General features: G+C 50.1%; 1 protein-coding gene across 2 annotated transcripts; it reads left to right on the top strand.

Moving 5' to 3' along the window:
* Positions 1–5,365: 5,365 nt before the first annotated feature.
* On the top strand, positions 5,366–10,642 carry LOC149339447 (uncharacterized). Of its 2 annotated transcripts, XM_089548250.1 has the most exons (19): positions 5,366–5,447; positions 5,505–5,673; positions 5,734–6,106; positions 6,329–6,502; positions 6,622–6,697; positions 6,767–6,877; positions 6,965–7,213; positions 7,272–7,443; positions 7,577–7,725; positions 7,806–8,003; positions 8,494–8,612; positions 8,694–8,813; positions 8,901–9,017; positions 9,099–9,218; positions 9,306–9,422; positions 9,504–9,623; positions 9,711–9,827; positions 9,909–10,028; positions 10,167–10,642. In XM_089548250.1, the coding sequence occupies exons 3-10, from the start codon at positions 6,020–6,022 to the stop codon at positions 7,985–7,987; spliced, it is 1,200 nt and encodes a 399-aa protein (XP_089404376.1). In that variant the 5' UTR covers positions 5,366–5,447; positions 5,505–5,673; positions 5,734–6,019; the 3' UTR covers positions 7,988–8,003; positions 8,494–8,612; positions 8,694–8,813; positions 8,901–9,017; positions 9,099–9,218; positions 9,306–9,422; positions 9,504–9,623; positions 9,711–9,827; positions 9,909–10,028; positions 10,167–10,642. The 2 variants fall into 2 exon arrangements, with proteins under 2 accessions (XP_089404376.1, XP_089404375.1); XM_089548249.1 differs by lacking the exons at positions 5,366–5,447; positions 5,505–5,673; positions 8,494–8,612; ... (6 more) ...; positions 9,909–10,028; positions 10,167–10,642 and adding an exon at positions 8,089–8,154 and having other exon boundaries at positions 5,696–6,106.
* The last annotated feature ends 6,091 nt before the right edge of the window (positions 10,643–16,733 follow it).

Genomic DNA, 16,733 nt, shown 5'->3' with positions numbered 1-16,733 from the left:
AAGAAGGTCGCGGTGATAGTTGAGAAAAAAATTACTCAGCGCTTACTATTTTTGGCGCCTGCTATAGTAGCATGTTCCTTACACTTAAGAAATTACAAATACTGCTATTTTTTTTTTCGACTGTTGCCTGAAAGTTCTCGGAAATGAAAAAATCTTGGAACTAAAATCTTTCCAGTTAATAAACCACTGCTATTACTTTTTTGCGGACACGGAATGAGAGAAAGCTCATTTGTAGACCAACTTTCATCAGCGTCATTCACTGTGCTGCGCCCAAGTAATTTCGCACCTTCACGCCTCGCCGCGTAGAACGATACAAGGGAAGTTAAAAAGAAAATGCGCAAAATCCAGAATCGGGTTGCATTACAACGGAATTATTAATGTAACTTTGTAACACCTCATTCATGGCTTTTTTGCGTCAGTGCGTTCGCCTACACCAATACGCAGCACCGCTGACTTGGTTGCCTCAAGTATCAGACGCACACGACGTCAGATCAAAAGGCACTCTGCATCTGCTCGGTTTTGTGTTATCGCTAACGAGTGAACATTTTAAGTGTCTTAAGAGCCACTGGAGAATAGCCTTCATTCGAATTTTAGGCAGGCAGCCGTCTGTGCCAAGAAGATCTTTGTCTGCCTTCGCTGCCCAAAAAACTCATGTCTGGTTGGACAGGATACCGGGAAGCTATCTCAGGAAACTAAAGATCTGATTAAGAAAAGGCAAAGCATGAGGACGTCTAACTCCATAGACAGAGTAGAACTCGTAGAGCTGTCGACGTTAATAAATAAGAGCAAGGTAGCCGACATCAGGAAGTTTAACATGGAGAAAATCGAGCATGCTCTAAAGAGCGGAGGTAGCCTAAATGCAGTGAAGAGAAAACTAGGCGTAGGTAAAAACCAGATGTATGCGATAAGAGACAAAGAGGGCAATGTCATTAGCAATATGGATAAGATAGTTAAAGTAGCCGAAGAGTTTTACACAAATCTATACAGTAGCGATTCCAATCAGAATGTCACTGAGAGAGGCAGTAGAACACAGGAATGGGACATCCCGCCAGTAACGAAGGAGGAAGTAAAGAAAACCTTAGGAGCAATGCAAAAAGAGAAAGTAGCTGGTGAGGATCAGATAACAGCAGATTTGTTGAAGGATGGAGGAGAGATTGTGCTCGAAAAACTAGCCACCCTGTATACGCAATGCCATGTGACCTCGAGCGTATACCTAGAGCTTGGAAAAACGCTAACATTATCTAAATTCATAAGAAAGGAGGCGTCAAGGTCTTGAAGAATTACAGACCGATCAGCTTATTGTCTGTTGCCTACAAGGTATTTACGAAGGTGATCGCTAATAGGGCCAGGACAACCTTAGACTTCAATCAACCAAATGATAAGGCAGGCTTTCGTAAAAGATACTCGACAATAGACCATATTCACGCTATCAATCAGGTGTTAGAGAAATGCTCAGAATATAACCAGCCCCTATATATACGTTCATAGATTACGAGAAAGCATTCGACTCACTAGAAATCTCAGCAGTCATGCAGGCATTGCGGAATCAGGGTGTAGAAGAGTGGTATATAAAAATATTGAAGATATTTATAACGATTGCACAGCAACCATAGTTCTCCATAAATTCAGCAATAAAATTTCAATAAAGAAAGGTGTCCGGCAGGGAGACACGATCTCGCCCATGCTCTTCACTGCCTGCTTACAGGAGGTATTCTGGGGCCTGAATGGGAACAGTTGGGGATAAAAGTTCATGGAGAATACCTAAGTAATTTGCGATTCGCTGATGACATCGCCTTGCTAAGTCACTCAGGACACGAACTGCAAAGCATGATCAATGAATTAGACAGGCAGAGCAGAACGGTAGGGCTAAAAATTAACACGCAGAAAACCAAAGTAATATTCAACTTTCTAGCAAGAGAACAGCAGTTCGCAATTGATGGCGCGGTACTGGAAGTAGTAAGAGAATATGTCTATTTAGGGCAGGTAGTGACAGCTGATCCGGATCATGAGAGGGAAATAACTAGAAGAATAAGAATGGGGTGGAACGCATATGGCAGGTTCTCTCAGATCACGAATGGCAGTTTAACAAGATCCCTCAAGAGAAAAATATACAACAGCTGTATCTTATCGGTACTAACCTATGGGGCAGAAACATCGAGGCTAACAAAGAGGGTTCAGCTTAAGTTAAGGACAACGCAGCGAGCTATGGAAAGAAAAATGATAGGTGTAACACTAAGAGATCAGAAGAGGGCGGAGTGGGTTATAGAACAAACGCGGATTAATGACGTCCTAGTGGAAATCAAGAGGAAGAAGTGGGTTTGGGCAGGGCATGAAAAGCGAAGGCAAGATAACCGCTGGTCCTTAAAGGTGCACTGAAGAGGATTCTGAACATGTCTTTTTGCCGCGGGAACTTGATGTACACGTTCCCAGCATTCTTAGGAGCTGCGACTTATTGCCCTGTGTGGCCGATTTCCTCAATTAAATCTAATTAACGTCCGGCTCCCGCCTTTTTTTTTTGAATTCGGCCTCATACGATGGGCGGAGTCTACCAACGCGTCGAGTGCCTTTCAGTCAGCTCTGTGGAGGCTTTGCTTTGGCTTTATTTTGTTTTTTAAGTTTCCGTGAATAAGTAGTTGCATTCGTAGATAATATAGCCGCAAAATAAGCCAACAGAAATAAAATTACGCGCGGACTATTTGCTTTCGCCAATGACTTGACTGAAGTGAAATGAAAACCGCGAAAATAATCGAACTAATTTCTATTACTCTTTCTGGACACGCAGGATACAATAATTTGATAAATCCGCGACATAGTTGTGGTTCATAGAGCGTATCACTAAAAAAAAACAAGCCCGAAGCAGCCGGACTATGTTTTCTCCTCGTCTGCTGCCATAGGAGTGATGCGCCCTACCGCGGTGGCTTCGGCCTGCTCCGAGGAAGCGCTCGCCTCGCTTCTTTTACTTGTCGGTTGTTGGTGCACGCGGTCCTTACTCCCAGAAGGTCCTGTGTGCCCCACTTCCTACTTTTGCTATCCTGCGACATCCTTGGATCTACACTTTTTCGTGTGATCTGTGGGACGCCATCGCGTTTTGTTGCGAGTGTTGTTCGGTTCGCGAGTGATATTTTCGCGATGCCGGACGTTTGTGCGGTGAGGTTGTGCCCTCATCGGACTAAGAAAAATTGGCACAAGGGCCTACGTTTGTTCGCCTTGCCGAAGGACGAACCGCGACGTAGTGCATGGCTACGTTGCGCGGGGTGGTGGTGGAAAACATTTATTTACAGATAAACTTCGGGAGGTGAGGTATGAGCTGACCCAAAGGGGGCCAGCCCTCACAAGTACTAGGTGGAGGTCCCTAGTTCGGGACCCCAGTGGCGTCGGCCGCTGCCCGGGCTCGCGCGACCAGGGCCCGTTGGGCCTGCAGGTCAGAGCAGCCGAGCAGGGTCGCCTCCCAGTCCTCCCGGGTTGGGTTGGGGTGAGGGGGGATAGCAGGGTTGGAGGGGCAGGCCCACACCATGTGGTAGATGTCCGAAGACTTCTCCGCACAGTGCGGACAGCTGCCAGAGAAAGAAGGGTCAAAGTGTTTTAGAGCTGCCGGGCACAGCAAAGTATTTGTATATAGGCGAAGCAGAAGCCGCTCCTCCGCCTTTGAGAGACCTTTACACGGGCGGGGATAAAGACTATGGCCAGATTGATAAAGTAAAGAAATGTCTTTAAACGAGTAAGCTGGAGAGAATTCGAGTTCCTGATCGTCGGGGTCGGAGGGGAATGTCCGGTGAGAGAGCGCGCGGGCGGCGGCGTCAGCTGCCTCATTTCCCTCAAGGCCCATGTGAGCAGGAGCCCAAACGATACGCCGGTGAGCGGGGTCCCCGGTATAGACGCTGTTTTGGAGAATGCGGTAGGCTAGATACGGTACCCAGCCCTGCTCGACGTTCCGACATGCCCCTCGCGAGTCGGAAATAATTGTTTTTGAATTGGAATGAGATGCAGCCAAAGCAATGGCGACCTCCTCCGCGTGTGTTATGTCACGGGCTCGGAAAGTAAGGCCGTTCACTGTTTTGGATTCGTGGACGACTGCGGCCGTGAACCATCCCCCATGGTGGGGGCCGGAGGCATCCACGTAGAATACGCCGGGTTTCGATCCATAGTGGCGGGCCAGGGCTTCCGCCCGCGCCAGGCGCCGGCCATTATGGTCCTCACGGTTCATGTTCGCGGGAAGAGGGCGCACGTGGAGGGCGCATCTCCACTGGGATGGAATACGTACGCGCTCTTCCATGAGAGTGGTGTGTTGGATGTGTAGTCGGGCAAGAAGGCGGCGACCCGACGGTGTCTTCGAGAGACGTGTGTATTGGTTGGTCAAGTGAGCTTCCCGGAGCTCCCGAAATGTGTTCACCATGCCCAGCCCCAGGAGGCGTTTGTTGGAGGTGGTCACGGGGAGGTCCAGAGCCCGCTTAATAATTTTGCATTGTCTCTTGAGACAGGTCCAATCCCTGAAAAAATCGAAGTCCGGGTACTGGGGCTCTTTATACATCAAGACAGACGGTCAGAAACAACATTGGCCAAACTCCGTCAGGTGGGGGACCAGGTGGGCCGCTTAGTCCGCCGGGTTTCTAACAAGCGCGGGGGGTTACGATGTAAGGACGCCTTGCGCGTGGCTCGATAACACCGAGACGCTACCAAAGTGTGTCCGCTTCTGCTCTGAACACTTCGAGATAAGCGCTTTCCATCGGCCCGACGTGAGTCACTCTCGCCTGCGTTGGAACGCTATGCCCACGCTTCGACTTCCCGTCGTCGATGGAACCGAGCGACAAGCCCCGAAGCGCCAAAGAGTACTGGTAAGTATTTCTATGAATTAATTTTCTTAGCATGGCTCGACAGTGTCGTTCTGTAGGATCGCTGACTCGAACATGCGTCAGGCTGAAGATATAGTTTGTTCTAAAAGTTACGTGGCTGTATCATGACGCGAATGGTCATCATTTGCAGAAGCGAAAGAAGTAACAGTGTTCCGTGCTTCGCGTTCGTAAGTGTGGGGTCGGCTAAATAAGCTTAGAAACTTTGATATACAGCTTGTTCGGCAATTTTACGCGCGCCGTAAAATGCTTCCTCCGGCTAAAACGGTGCATTGTTCGCGCTCAAATTTCGCGCAGACATGGCGTTTGGTTGTAAATGCTGTGATTCACGATGCCGTGCACCCGATAGAAACTAATCAAGTTCCCAAATCGGTGTATTTATAGTGAAGGCATGGAATGTAGAGCAATCCTGAAATGCTATGTTGCACCACCTCCAGCTTTGTAAACCGAAGTGACTGATCGGCCTTTGTACAACCATCTTTCAGAGCAAGGATCTTCAACCAGATCCCTCTGAGGCAAGGTTTTCAACAGCTGCAGCCAGCAGTGGTCCGTACCAGGACAATGGTTCTGTCGAACACAGCACTAGATCTGAAGCTGTCTGTAAGTCCTTATTGCATTTCGTCCATTCTGTGTGGATAAATATTTGTTTCCCTACAGTGACGCCAGCTGCGACTTCTCCTGGCCGTGTCACAGAGGAGCCCTTGCTGCTTCCACCCTTCGTCCCGGCCACATGCAGCAGTGATCCACTTGACTGCACATCTCCACAGGGTGACAGGCTAGACTCTGACTCCAGCTACTCTCCAATTTACCATGACGATACCGAAAGGTGGGCTCTTCACAGCTGCATGGGTTTTGGGCCTAACAGTTGGCACTATTCTGATTCCAGTGAGTCATCCGCAGAGAGTACACCGGCCCCCCCAGAAGAAGAACGGCAGTTCTTGGTCTTTGAGAGCTGTCTGAGGGAGCTGTTCCAGACATGCCCAGAGTGCTCGAGGCCTTGTGAAACCACCATTACCACCAAAGGCAGCTTCATCAATGTCATTAGCATCTGTCCTCTGGAGCATGTCCGGACGTGGAACAGCCAGCCTGTCATCAATGGAAGGGCAGCAGGAAACCTTCTGCTGTCCAGCCACCTCCTCTTTTCAGGAGCAAATGTAGCTTCCACACTGAGGATGCTGCGCCACATGAATGTGCAGGTCCCAAGTGACCGGACCTTCTACAACTATCAGGATGCCCTCCTTTTTCCTGCGATAGAAAAGGTGACCAACAAACCATACTGATATATTTACCCCAGCTTGACCAGATGTTTTCAAAAAAGTTCAATTCTCGTTAGCCAGAAGGCAGAAATGAAGTTCAGATTAAACGAACACACTTCTCCTGACATCACTTTTTTGTTGTTTCTACCGCTGCAGTAGTGCACAATCAAACTAAGTTGTAATTTTACACTGGGCTAGTGAAGAAATGGAATAACATTTGAACAGATCTGGCTACAAGAACAAGCTGAACTCATGGACCAGTTGAACAACCAAGAGGTTGATGTCACCGGTGATGGACGATTTGACTCCCCTGGGTTTTCTGCCAAGTTCCTGACATACACCACGCATGTTGAGCAGATCAACAGAATTCTTCACTCGGTCCAGGTCCAGCTGGGGGAGGTCAGTAGACACGTCTGTGGAAAGTTGTTGCAGTAATTCAGTGATAAATATTTATGTAAGCCGTTGGTAACTAGAGTGTAAATACAGGAATGTAATGTTTGAAACCCGTCTTCATGCAGTCGGAGCAGGCAATGGCCAGCGTGAACATGGAGAAGGAAGGCCTAATCAAGCAGCTGGAATTCTTCAAGGAGAAATGTATGGCATGCCACAAAGGTTTATATGGTAGACAATTTATCGTTATCCCACCGACAATGCATAACACAGGTATCAAGATCCGGTCTCTCACAACTGACCGTCACCCTGCCATACGAAAGCACATGCAGACGCGTGAACCCAAGATCAAGCACTACTTTGACATTTGGCACATCTCAAAAGGTAAGAAAGTTGAGAGCATGATTGAAAAGATGCTTGCTTGCACAGAATGTGCTGCAGGCTTCCCTGATATGCCTTTTTAAAATTAAGGTGTCAAGAAAAAGCTAGCTGCGGCAAGCAAGCGGGCTGGATGCAAGGAGCTGGACCTCTGGATTCAGTCAACTACCAACCACATGTACTGGGCAGCCCGCGCTGGAGGGGGCAATGCAGAGCTGGTCGTCGACGTCTGGTGGAGTATGAAAAATCACGTCATCAACCAGCACTCTGGACATGGTGGACTGTACCCAAGGTGTCTCCACAGCGACATGCCAGAGGAGACAAGAGTTTGGATGGACCCCAGTGAGTTGTTTTTGCCCTTGTCTAAAGAACTTGTTTTAAAGCATACCTTTTCCTCAAGAGTCCCAGGCATACGAGCAATTCAAGCACATCACTGAGGACAAGCGTCTCCTCAAGGATATCACACAGATGTCCCCCCATGGCCAAACGTTTGCTCTGGAGGCATTCCACAGCATCTTGATTGACTTCGCGCCAAAGTCTATGGCATTTTCTCCAGCAGGGATGCTCGCAAGGTAATATTATATTGTAGTTCTGTCCTGTGTCTAGAGGCAGTTGGTTTATTCCAAGAGTCAGCACGTAACCACATCCACGTACTCCAGATCATTAGGCAGCATTGCCATCCGATGCGATATCCTCAACTTACAGGACGCAGCTTGCCATCCTCCACTTCAATGAAAATGCAGACCGGTCCCAGGCGAAGACAAAGGAAGGCAATTCACGCTGGATGATGAAGACTACCAAGGCGCGAAAAGGCCATCACACAGTGTGCCCCATCAAAACAGCTACCACTTACAGTAAGTATTATGCTTCATCCCAAATGAGTGACTTGAGGGGAGCCTTTTGGAATGAAGTAATGTGAAGATTTCATTTCCAGAGTATGTCGGAAAGCTTGTAAAAGAAGTTATCAGCAGCAGCGAGCTCTGGCAATCTCTCTCTGATGCATCAGAGGCCAACACAAGTACTTTCCCAGCACCAATGACCTCGGCCTTCACAAGGCCTTCTCTTCAGGACCTTGTGGAAGCAAGGAGGTCCCGCTTCAGCCTGGGTCCCCAGTGAGGCTAGACCAAACAAGGTGAGGGCGACAACATCCAGCGTGTTTGAAAGTCTGAACTGTCTGACGAGCTGCAAGATGTGTGTTCCCCCTTCTGCTGCACCAGAGGCCGACATAGCATCTTCGTGGCAGGGCTCGGAATCCTACTTTGCAAGTGTAATGAGGACCAATGACTGCCAATGACATCACTCACACTGTGTCCCATGCAAACACTTCCAACTTTCAGTGAGTAACATGTGTAACTTCTGCATGAATGACATTCGGGGCGTATTTTCGAACAATATCATGCGCCAATTTCCTTTCCAGAGCGCACCTGAAAGTTTGAGAAGGAAGTTATGAGCAGCGCCAAGAGTCAGCGATCCTTCTTTGATGCATCAGAAGCCAGCATAAGTGCTTTCCCAGCACCAACGATCGGCTTTCGCCAAGGTGAGGGTGACAACATCCAGCGTGTTTGAAAGTCTGAACTGTCTGACGAGCTGCAAGATGCGTGTTCCCCCTTCTGCTGCACCAGAGGCCGACATAGCATCTTCGTGGCAGGGCTCGGAATCCTACTTTGCAAGTGTAATGAGGACCAATGGCTGCCAATGACATCACTCACACTGTGTCCCATGCAAACACTTCCAACTTTCAGTGAGTAACATGTGTAACTTCTGCATGAATGACATTCGGGGCGTATTTTCGAACAATATCATGCGCCAATTTCCTTTCCAGAGCGCACCTGAAAGTTTGAGAAGGAAGTTATGAGCAGCGCCAAGAGTCAGCGATCCTTCTCTGATGCATCAGAAGCCAGCATAAGTGCTTTCCCAGCACCAACGATCGGCTTTCGCCAAGGTGAGGGTGACAACATCCAGCGTGTTTGAAAGTCTGAACTGTCTGACGAGCTGCAAGATGCGTGTTCCCCCTTCTGCTGCACCAGAGGCCGACATAGCATCTTCGTGGCAGGGCTCGGAATCCTACTTTGCAAGTGTAATGAGGACCAATGGCTGCCAATGACATCACTCACACTGTGTCCCATGCAAACACTTCCAACTTTCAGTGAGTAACATGTGTAACTTCTGCATGAATGACATTCGGGGCGTATTTTCGAACAATATCATGCGCCAATTTCCTTTCCAGAGCGCACCTGAAAGTTTGAGAAGGAAGTTATGAGCAGCGCCAAGAGTCAGCGATCCTTCTCTGATGCATCAGAAGCCAGCATAAGTGCTTTCCCAGCACCAACGATCGGCTTTCGCCAAGGTGAGGGCGACAACATCCAGCGTGTTTGAAAGTCTGAACTGTCTGACGAGCTGCAAGATGCGTGTTCCCCCTTCTGCTGCACCAGAGGCCGACATAGCATCTTCGTGGCAGGGCTCGGAATCCTACTTTGCAAGTGTAATGAGGACCAATGGCTGCCAATGACATCACTCACACTGTGTCCCATGCAAACACTTCCAACTTTCAGTGAGTAACATGTGTAACTTCTGCATGAATGACATTCGGGGCGTATTTTCGAACAATATCATGCGCCAATTTCCTTTCCAGAGCGCACCTGAAAGTTTGAGAAGGAAGTTATGAGCAGCGCCAAGAGTCAGCGATCCTTCTCTGATGCATCAGAAGCCAGCATAAGTGCTTTCCCAGCACCAACGATCGGCTTTCGCCAAGGTGAGGGCGACAACATCCAGCGTGTTTGAAAGTCTGAACTGTCAGACGAGCTGCAAGATGTGTGTTCCCCCTTCTGCTGCACCAGAGGCCGACATAGCATCTTCGTGGCAGGGCTCGGAATCCTACTTTGCAAGTGTAATGAGGACCAATGGCTGCCAATGACATCACTCACACTGTGTCCCATGCAAACACTTCCAACTTTCAGTGAGTAACATGTGTAACTTCTGCTTGAATGACATTCGGGGCGTATTTTCGAACAATATCATGCGCCAATTTCCTTTCCAGAGCGCACCTGAAAGTTTGAGAAGGAAGTTATGAGCAGCGCCAAGAGTCAGCGATCCTTCTCTGATGCATCAGAAGCCAGCATAAGTGCTTTCCCAGCACCAACGATCGGCTTTCGCCAAGGTGAGGGTGACAACATCCAGCGTGTTTGAAAGTCTGAACTGTCTGACGAGCAGCAAGATGTGCGTTTCCCCTTTACTGTAACGGAGGTCGACATGAACGTCTTGTCAGCACATACTTTTACAAGTTTCTTGCATGCAGGTCCAACCAGCTACAGATTCCCAGGTTCCTGTCTACCCGGCCCCAGATTGTATGGACATGCCAAGACACGTATCCTTTGTTGAATGGTCACCTTGGCAACCAACATCTTTTGCAGAAAAATGACTGGTTCAGCCAGATCACACAGATTTTTCTCTCGGCAGAACCTGCCTGCTAGAGAGCGCGTATCCCAGTTGGCGGATAGGGATGCTCTTATCACAGTCTGGCCGTTCTCCTCTGCAATTTGTGCAGTCACTTGCAAGACACTGTTAGCAGGAATAAACTTTGATTCAGTGCACCTGCAGTTACATTCCCCTTGACTGGCAGAGGAGCAATTGAGGCAAGTGTGATAAGAGTGGTGCTTGCACCCGCGGACCAACAGGCATTCAGATTTGAGCAGGATCCCGGCCACCTACCAAGTGCCGGAAGGATTCTGCAGATACATCTAAGCAAGTCAATAAACTATTTTACAACTGCTATTCTGAGTGGCTTTGTGCATCTTTTCGTACTTTACCGCATGGCTGAAATACAGAGCTATACATTATGCTGCAAAAGAGCAATGGAGCCACCTAACTTACTGATTTTGAAACGCTGCTAGGCAAATACATTTCCTGCAATTCAGTTGTGTATGGCAGTTTGATGAGCTGCAGAACAAAATTTTGTGAAGATGGGGAAGGTTCACACCTTGTTGGTTCATGTATCAGCAGGTTAGTTGAAGTCTGAAAGTTTTGGTCCACCACCACAGTTCTGTAAGCCTTTTAAACCAACTCTTATAGAGCAGTTGAATTACAAATAAGTCTTTGCTACACAGAGACTGAATAAGCTTAGTACATTCCAAAAAAAAAGTGGTCTGGATGAATTACAATGTGCAAAAGCTCTGATGCACTGCAAGCAAAAATGTGGTATGAGGTGATCCAGTTCTTTGTCCTGCCAGTGGAAAGCTGAAATCCCATGTTCGGGTGCGTAGGATGCCTACCTTTGGACGATTTACAAGGACTGTGGGTCGGCACACTCACTCGTGAGTGCACTCTTATCACCTCACTCGCGTCTGTGAGCATGAGTGGTCATGATTGGAGGCAAATGCCGCGTGACAGCGAAGTTTGTTGCATGTGCTTATTTTTTTTCTGTTGATAGCTGAGGGAATTACATATTCACTGCCGAAGGCGCTCGAGGTAGCATAAGGCACCATACCGGTGTCTATTTACAAATGACGCAGAGGATTACGCTGGCGCGAGAATGGAAATATTTCGTTGTTGTTCACCTTACTAGTTCACCGTTGGCATGGGCGCAGGTTCGCGGGTGCAGTGAACCGATACGAGTTGTGTCCGATCCTTTTATCGAATTTCGCATTACCACAGCTAGAAAGGCAGATAGATGTCTGTTGACATGCCTCCTACACGGCTCGAGCTCTGTACACAGAGTTCCAATGCTTGCTGCTGAAACCACGACTGTCAACTTCTCAGCAATAACTAGCGTAAGGTGGGATCTCGAGTACTGCAGTGGACGCTTCGTTTTTTTTTTTTCTATGGCCGGCCGTGTGCACTGTAGAGCTCTGCTCGGGCCATAATTTTTTTTATTGGGCCAGACCCATGCAATGAGCCTGATCTACTTGGCCTAGCTCTTCAACCACACAAGCGAAGCTTGTGCGGTTGAGTGAGTGGTCATGAGTTTGGGTGACGGGTTGTGAATGTGAGTGAACATTAGTGCGAGTGTGTGAGAGGACGTGAATGAGTGCTTGTGAATGCGAGTGGACATGAGTGTAAGTGAGTGCAAGTGGCCGTGAGTGTGAGTGTAGTTGAGCAACCTCTCATGGTGCTGAGGTATGACAAGGACGAGCTTGTCCTTGCCTGTCAGGCAGAGACTTTGTCTATACTACTACACAGACACTGAATAAACTAAGCACATTCCCAAAAATGGTCTGCATGCAATCTGTAAATGCTGTGACGCATTGGAAGCAAAAATGAGGTGCGAAATGGTTCACTATTTTTCAATATATTTCAATGGTTCAATATATTTACAAATAGGAAAGAACAGCTGCGAGCGGCACCGAGAACACAGTCCGAACTTCGTTGTCGTCTTCTACTCTTCCCACGCTCTTGGTCGTCGTCTACCCACTTCAGGACCCCCGGCTGCTGAAACGCCGTCTCGGCGTTAGGGCGGCGACGTATGAGCGTCGTGATAAGGTTTAAGGCGACAGACGTGGACGATGTCGGTGGTGGCGCCAGAGGACGATGGCGAGGTTTCAAGGGGAGCAATTTCATAGTTCACGTCGGTAACACGGCACACGACACGGTAAGGGCCACGGTAGTGCGAAAGGAGCTTCTCGGAGAGACCGACGCTGCGAGAGGGCGTCCATAGAAGGACGAGTGATCCTCGGGTAAATTCGACGGCCTGGTGACGGCGGTCGTAGGCTGACTTCTGGGAAACTTGAGAGGCTTGGAGCCTACTACGTGCTATTTGGCGCGCCAGCGTGGCCTGGGAGATGGCGTCCCGAGCGTAAGCAGTGGTGGGGGCTGAAGAAGGCGGCATGAGTGTGTCCAAAGGCAAGGTGGGATGCCTACCAAACAAAAGGTAGAAAGGAGAATAGCCTGTTCTGTCATGAAGGGAAGAGTTATATGCAAATGTCACATAAGGCAAGGCTGCGTCCCAATCTCGGTGGTCTGGCGATATGTACATGGCTAACATGTCGGTGAGCGTGCGGTTGAACCTTTCCGTAAGCCCATTGGTAAGCTGTCGCGAGCTGGTGCTGCGTGTCACACGAACGAAGAATGTCGTGAACTACTCTGGATAGAAAATGACCGCGGTCGGTGAGCAGTTGACGAGGGGCGCCGTGGTGAAGGGTGACGTCTTGCAGAAGAAAATCGGTGACATCGGTAGCGCAGCTGGACGGCAAAGCACGCGTGATGGCGTACCGAGTCGTATAATCAGTTGCGACAGCGATCCACTTGTTGCCGGAGAGGGACGTGTTGGAAAAGGGCCAAGAAGGTCGAGGCCAACACGGTGAAAAGGTTCCGGAGGTATGTCGATGGGTTGCAGAAGACCGGCAGGCAAAGTGGAGGGCCTTTTCCGACGTTGACACAGGTCGCAAGTGGCCACGTAACGCTTGACGGAACGATAGAGAGCAGGCCAAAAGAAGCGATGCCGCACCCGAGCGTACGTGTGGGACACGCCAAGGTGACCGGCTGTCGGCAGATCGTGCAGTTCTTCCAGGACAGAAGAGCGTAGACGTTGGGGTATCACGAGCAGGAGCGGAGGGCCATCGGAGCGTAGGTTTCGGCGATACAAAATGCCGTTCTGGAGCACATAAAGGTTCAGAGACGGAGATTGGTTTGCAGAACGGATGCCATCAAAGATAGGTCGTAAAGATGAGTCGTGGCGCTGTTCGTTGGCAATATCGGCAAGATCAGAGATAGCTAAGAGGCAGGGCAGGGTCTCTGCGTCCTCTAGGTCAGGTGGTTCCACAGGGTATCGGGATAAACATTCAGCGTCCTGGTGATGGCGCCCTGACTTGTACACGACGGAGTATGAGTATTCTTGGAGGCGCAATGCCCAGCGACCAAGGCGACTGGTGGGATCTTTTAGTGAAGACAGCCAACAGAGAGCGTGGCGATCAGTGACAACAGCGAATGAAGGGCCGAACAGGTAGGGTCTGAATTTAGCTACTGCCCAGACAAGGGCAAGACACTCACGCTCAGTAATGGTGTAATTTTGCTCTGCGGCTGAAAGTAGGCGGCTGGCATAAGCGATGACTCGATCTTGACCCTGTTGACGTTGGGCTAGGACGGCGCCGATGCCATATCCGGAGGCGTCGGTGCGAACCTCTGTGAGAGACGACGGGTCAAAATGTGCTAAGATGGGCGGAGTGGTCAGCAAATGGACGAGGGATGAAAATGAGTTCTCTTGAGCAGGGCCCCAGGTAAAGGGGGTGTCGTTCTTCAGAAGATCGGTGAGGGGACGAGCGATGCCGGCGAAATCTTTGATAAAATGGTGAAAATACGAGCACAAGCCGACAAAGCTGCGCACATCTTTCGACGACCTTGGAAGAGGAAAGTCCTTCACAGCTTGAATTTTGATGTGATCTGGGCGTACACCAGAAGCGTCAACGAGGTGTCCGAGAATAGTGAGTTGGCGACAACCGAACTTGCATTTCGATGAGTTCAGCTGAAGTCTGGCGTTACGAAACACTGTCAGAATATTGGAGAGGCGCTCGAGGTGCGTGGAAAAAGTAGGCGAGAAAACCACAACATCGTCTAGGTAACAGAGGCAGGTGGACCATTTAAAGCCATGAAGAAGGGAGTCCATCATTCGTTCGAAGGTAGCCGGGGCGTTACAGAGGCCGAGCGGCATGACTTTAAACTGGTATAAGCCATCAGGCATCACGAAGGCGGTCTTCTCGCGGTCCTTTTCATCAACGGCAATTTGCCAGTACCCCGATCGAAGATCAATTGAAGAGAAATATTTGGCGCCGTGGAGGCAATCTAAGGCATCATCGATCCTTGGGAGTGGATATACGTCTTTTTTTGTGATGCGGTTGAGGTGCCGATAATCAACGCAGAAGCGCCAGCTGCCGTCCTTTTTCACCAGGACGACTGGTGAAGCCCAAGGACTTGACGAGGGCTCGATGATGTCTTTTGCGAGCATCTTGTCCACCTCTTGATTTATGACGGTGCGTTCGGCGCTGGACACTCGGTACGTACGTCTGCGGAGAGGAGCGGAATCACCGGTGTTTATGTGATGCGTCACCACAGAGGTCCGAGCCAAAACACGGCTATCAAAGTCGAAGATGTCGCGGAAAGATGATAAGAGGCACCTAATATCGCGAGCTTGCATCGGCGGTAGGTCAGAAGCGATCATGTCAGGGTAGTCGTCCGTTGGGTTCGCTGTTGATGGGGCCGCAGGCAACCGGCATTGCTGAGTGGAAGGTAAGCAGCTGTCCACCACTGATATCACACATTCGGCAGCAGGGCACAGCGTGGCGAGTGAGATGCCTTGCGGGAGCGGTTGGATGGATGAACCAAAGTTCAGGACAGGAAGGTACGCGCGGTTGGCCGACAATGTAAATACAATGTGTGGAAGCGCAATGCTGCGCGTCAGGGCGACGTCAAGTTCCGCAGTGACTACGTAGTGACCATCAGGTACAGGGGAATAGATGAGAAAGAAATGTAAGTTGCGGCTTGAGGCGGTAGACGAACAAAGTCGACAGCACAAAGACTGTGTATAACTGGGGACGGCGACTCAGCAGAAAGAGGAAGGTCAAGCTGAACAACATTAGTAGCGCAGTCAATGAGGGCTGAATGCTCAGACAGGAAGTCGAGGCCAAGAATGACTTCATGAGGGCACTGGTCCAGAACAGAGAACAGAACGGATGTATGGCGGCCGGATATGGTCACACGGGCTGTGCATAGTCCAACAACATGAGCAGTTCCGCCGTCGGCAACGCGGAGAACGGCTTTGGGTGCAGGGGTCAGTACTTTTCGGAGGCGGAGTCGTAGGGCTGAACTCATGACGGATACGTGCGCGCCTGTATCGATCAGGGCTCTCACAGGCACTCCATCGACATGAATGGCGAGCAAATTATGGTGTGCGCGAAGGGCTAATCGAAGATTTTGGGACTGGGGCTGTACTGCAGCATAACCTCCAGACACTGCAGCGTCTAGTTTTCCGCTTGCGAGCGTCCGTAGGGGCCAGGAGAGGAGCGACGGCATTGGGGCGAACGAGACTGTCGACGCAGGGGGGACGGGGAGCGGCTGGAGCGGGGAATCTGGCCGTCGACTGTAGCACCGTGCTGGGCTTGAGGGGGCGTGTAGTGGCTGGGCTGTTCGTCGTCGCGATGGGAGCTGAGAGGACGGTATGTGCTGCGACGGGACCAATAATTTCGACAGTGGCGGGAGATGTGGCCAATGCGGTGGCAATGGAAACAAATGGGCCTGTCGTCGGTTGTCCGCCAGTCGTTAGGGTTTCGGCGACGTGGAGTGAAGTACGAAGGTCGTCCAGGAGCAATCGCAGTGATTTCGGGTGGTGGTGAAGACCGTACAGGGCTGACGGGCTGGAAACCAAGGTTTGCAAACTCTTGGCGGACGACAGCTTGTACCAGAGAGATGGTAGGCAAGCGGTTGTCGCCATCATGTAGATGCAGGGGGGCAGGGGACATAGCTTCGAGCTCGCGTCGGATGATGCGGGTCACATTTTCTGGGGGCGCTGAAGTTTCCCTGTGTCGCAGGTCTTCACATGAAGAAGTCGCAGCCGTGTTGGGGAGGCGTGTGTACGGCTGGCTAATACGCCTGCTTTTGGCTTCCTCGAAGCGTCGACATTCCTTAATAATTCCGTCGACTGTAGTGCAGTTCTTGTATACGAGCAAGTTGAAGGCATCGTCGGCGATTCCCTTCAACACGTGGCCGACTTTGTCAGACTCGGGCATGTTGGCGTCAACTTTGTGACAGAGGGCCAGCACATCTTGAATGTACGACACATAGGACTCCGTAGATGTTTGAGCTCGGGAGGCGAGGTCCTTCTTAGCAGCAAGTGTTCGGCCGAGCGGCGGTCCAAACAATTCGCGGAGTTTGTCTTTGC

Source organism: Amblyomma mixtum, chromosome 6, assembly GCF_055824585.1.
Source record: "Amblyomma mixtum isolate Tamu chromosome 6, ASM5582458v1, whole genome shotgun sequence".
In the NCBI taxonomy this organism is placed as follows: domain Eukaryota; kingdom Metazoa; phylum Arthropoda; class Arachnida; order Ixodida; family Ixodidae; genus Amblyomma; species Amblyomma mixtum.
The sequence above is the reverse complement of the archived record's forward strand: the minus strand, read 5'-3'. Positions and strand labels throughout refer to the sequence as shown.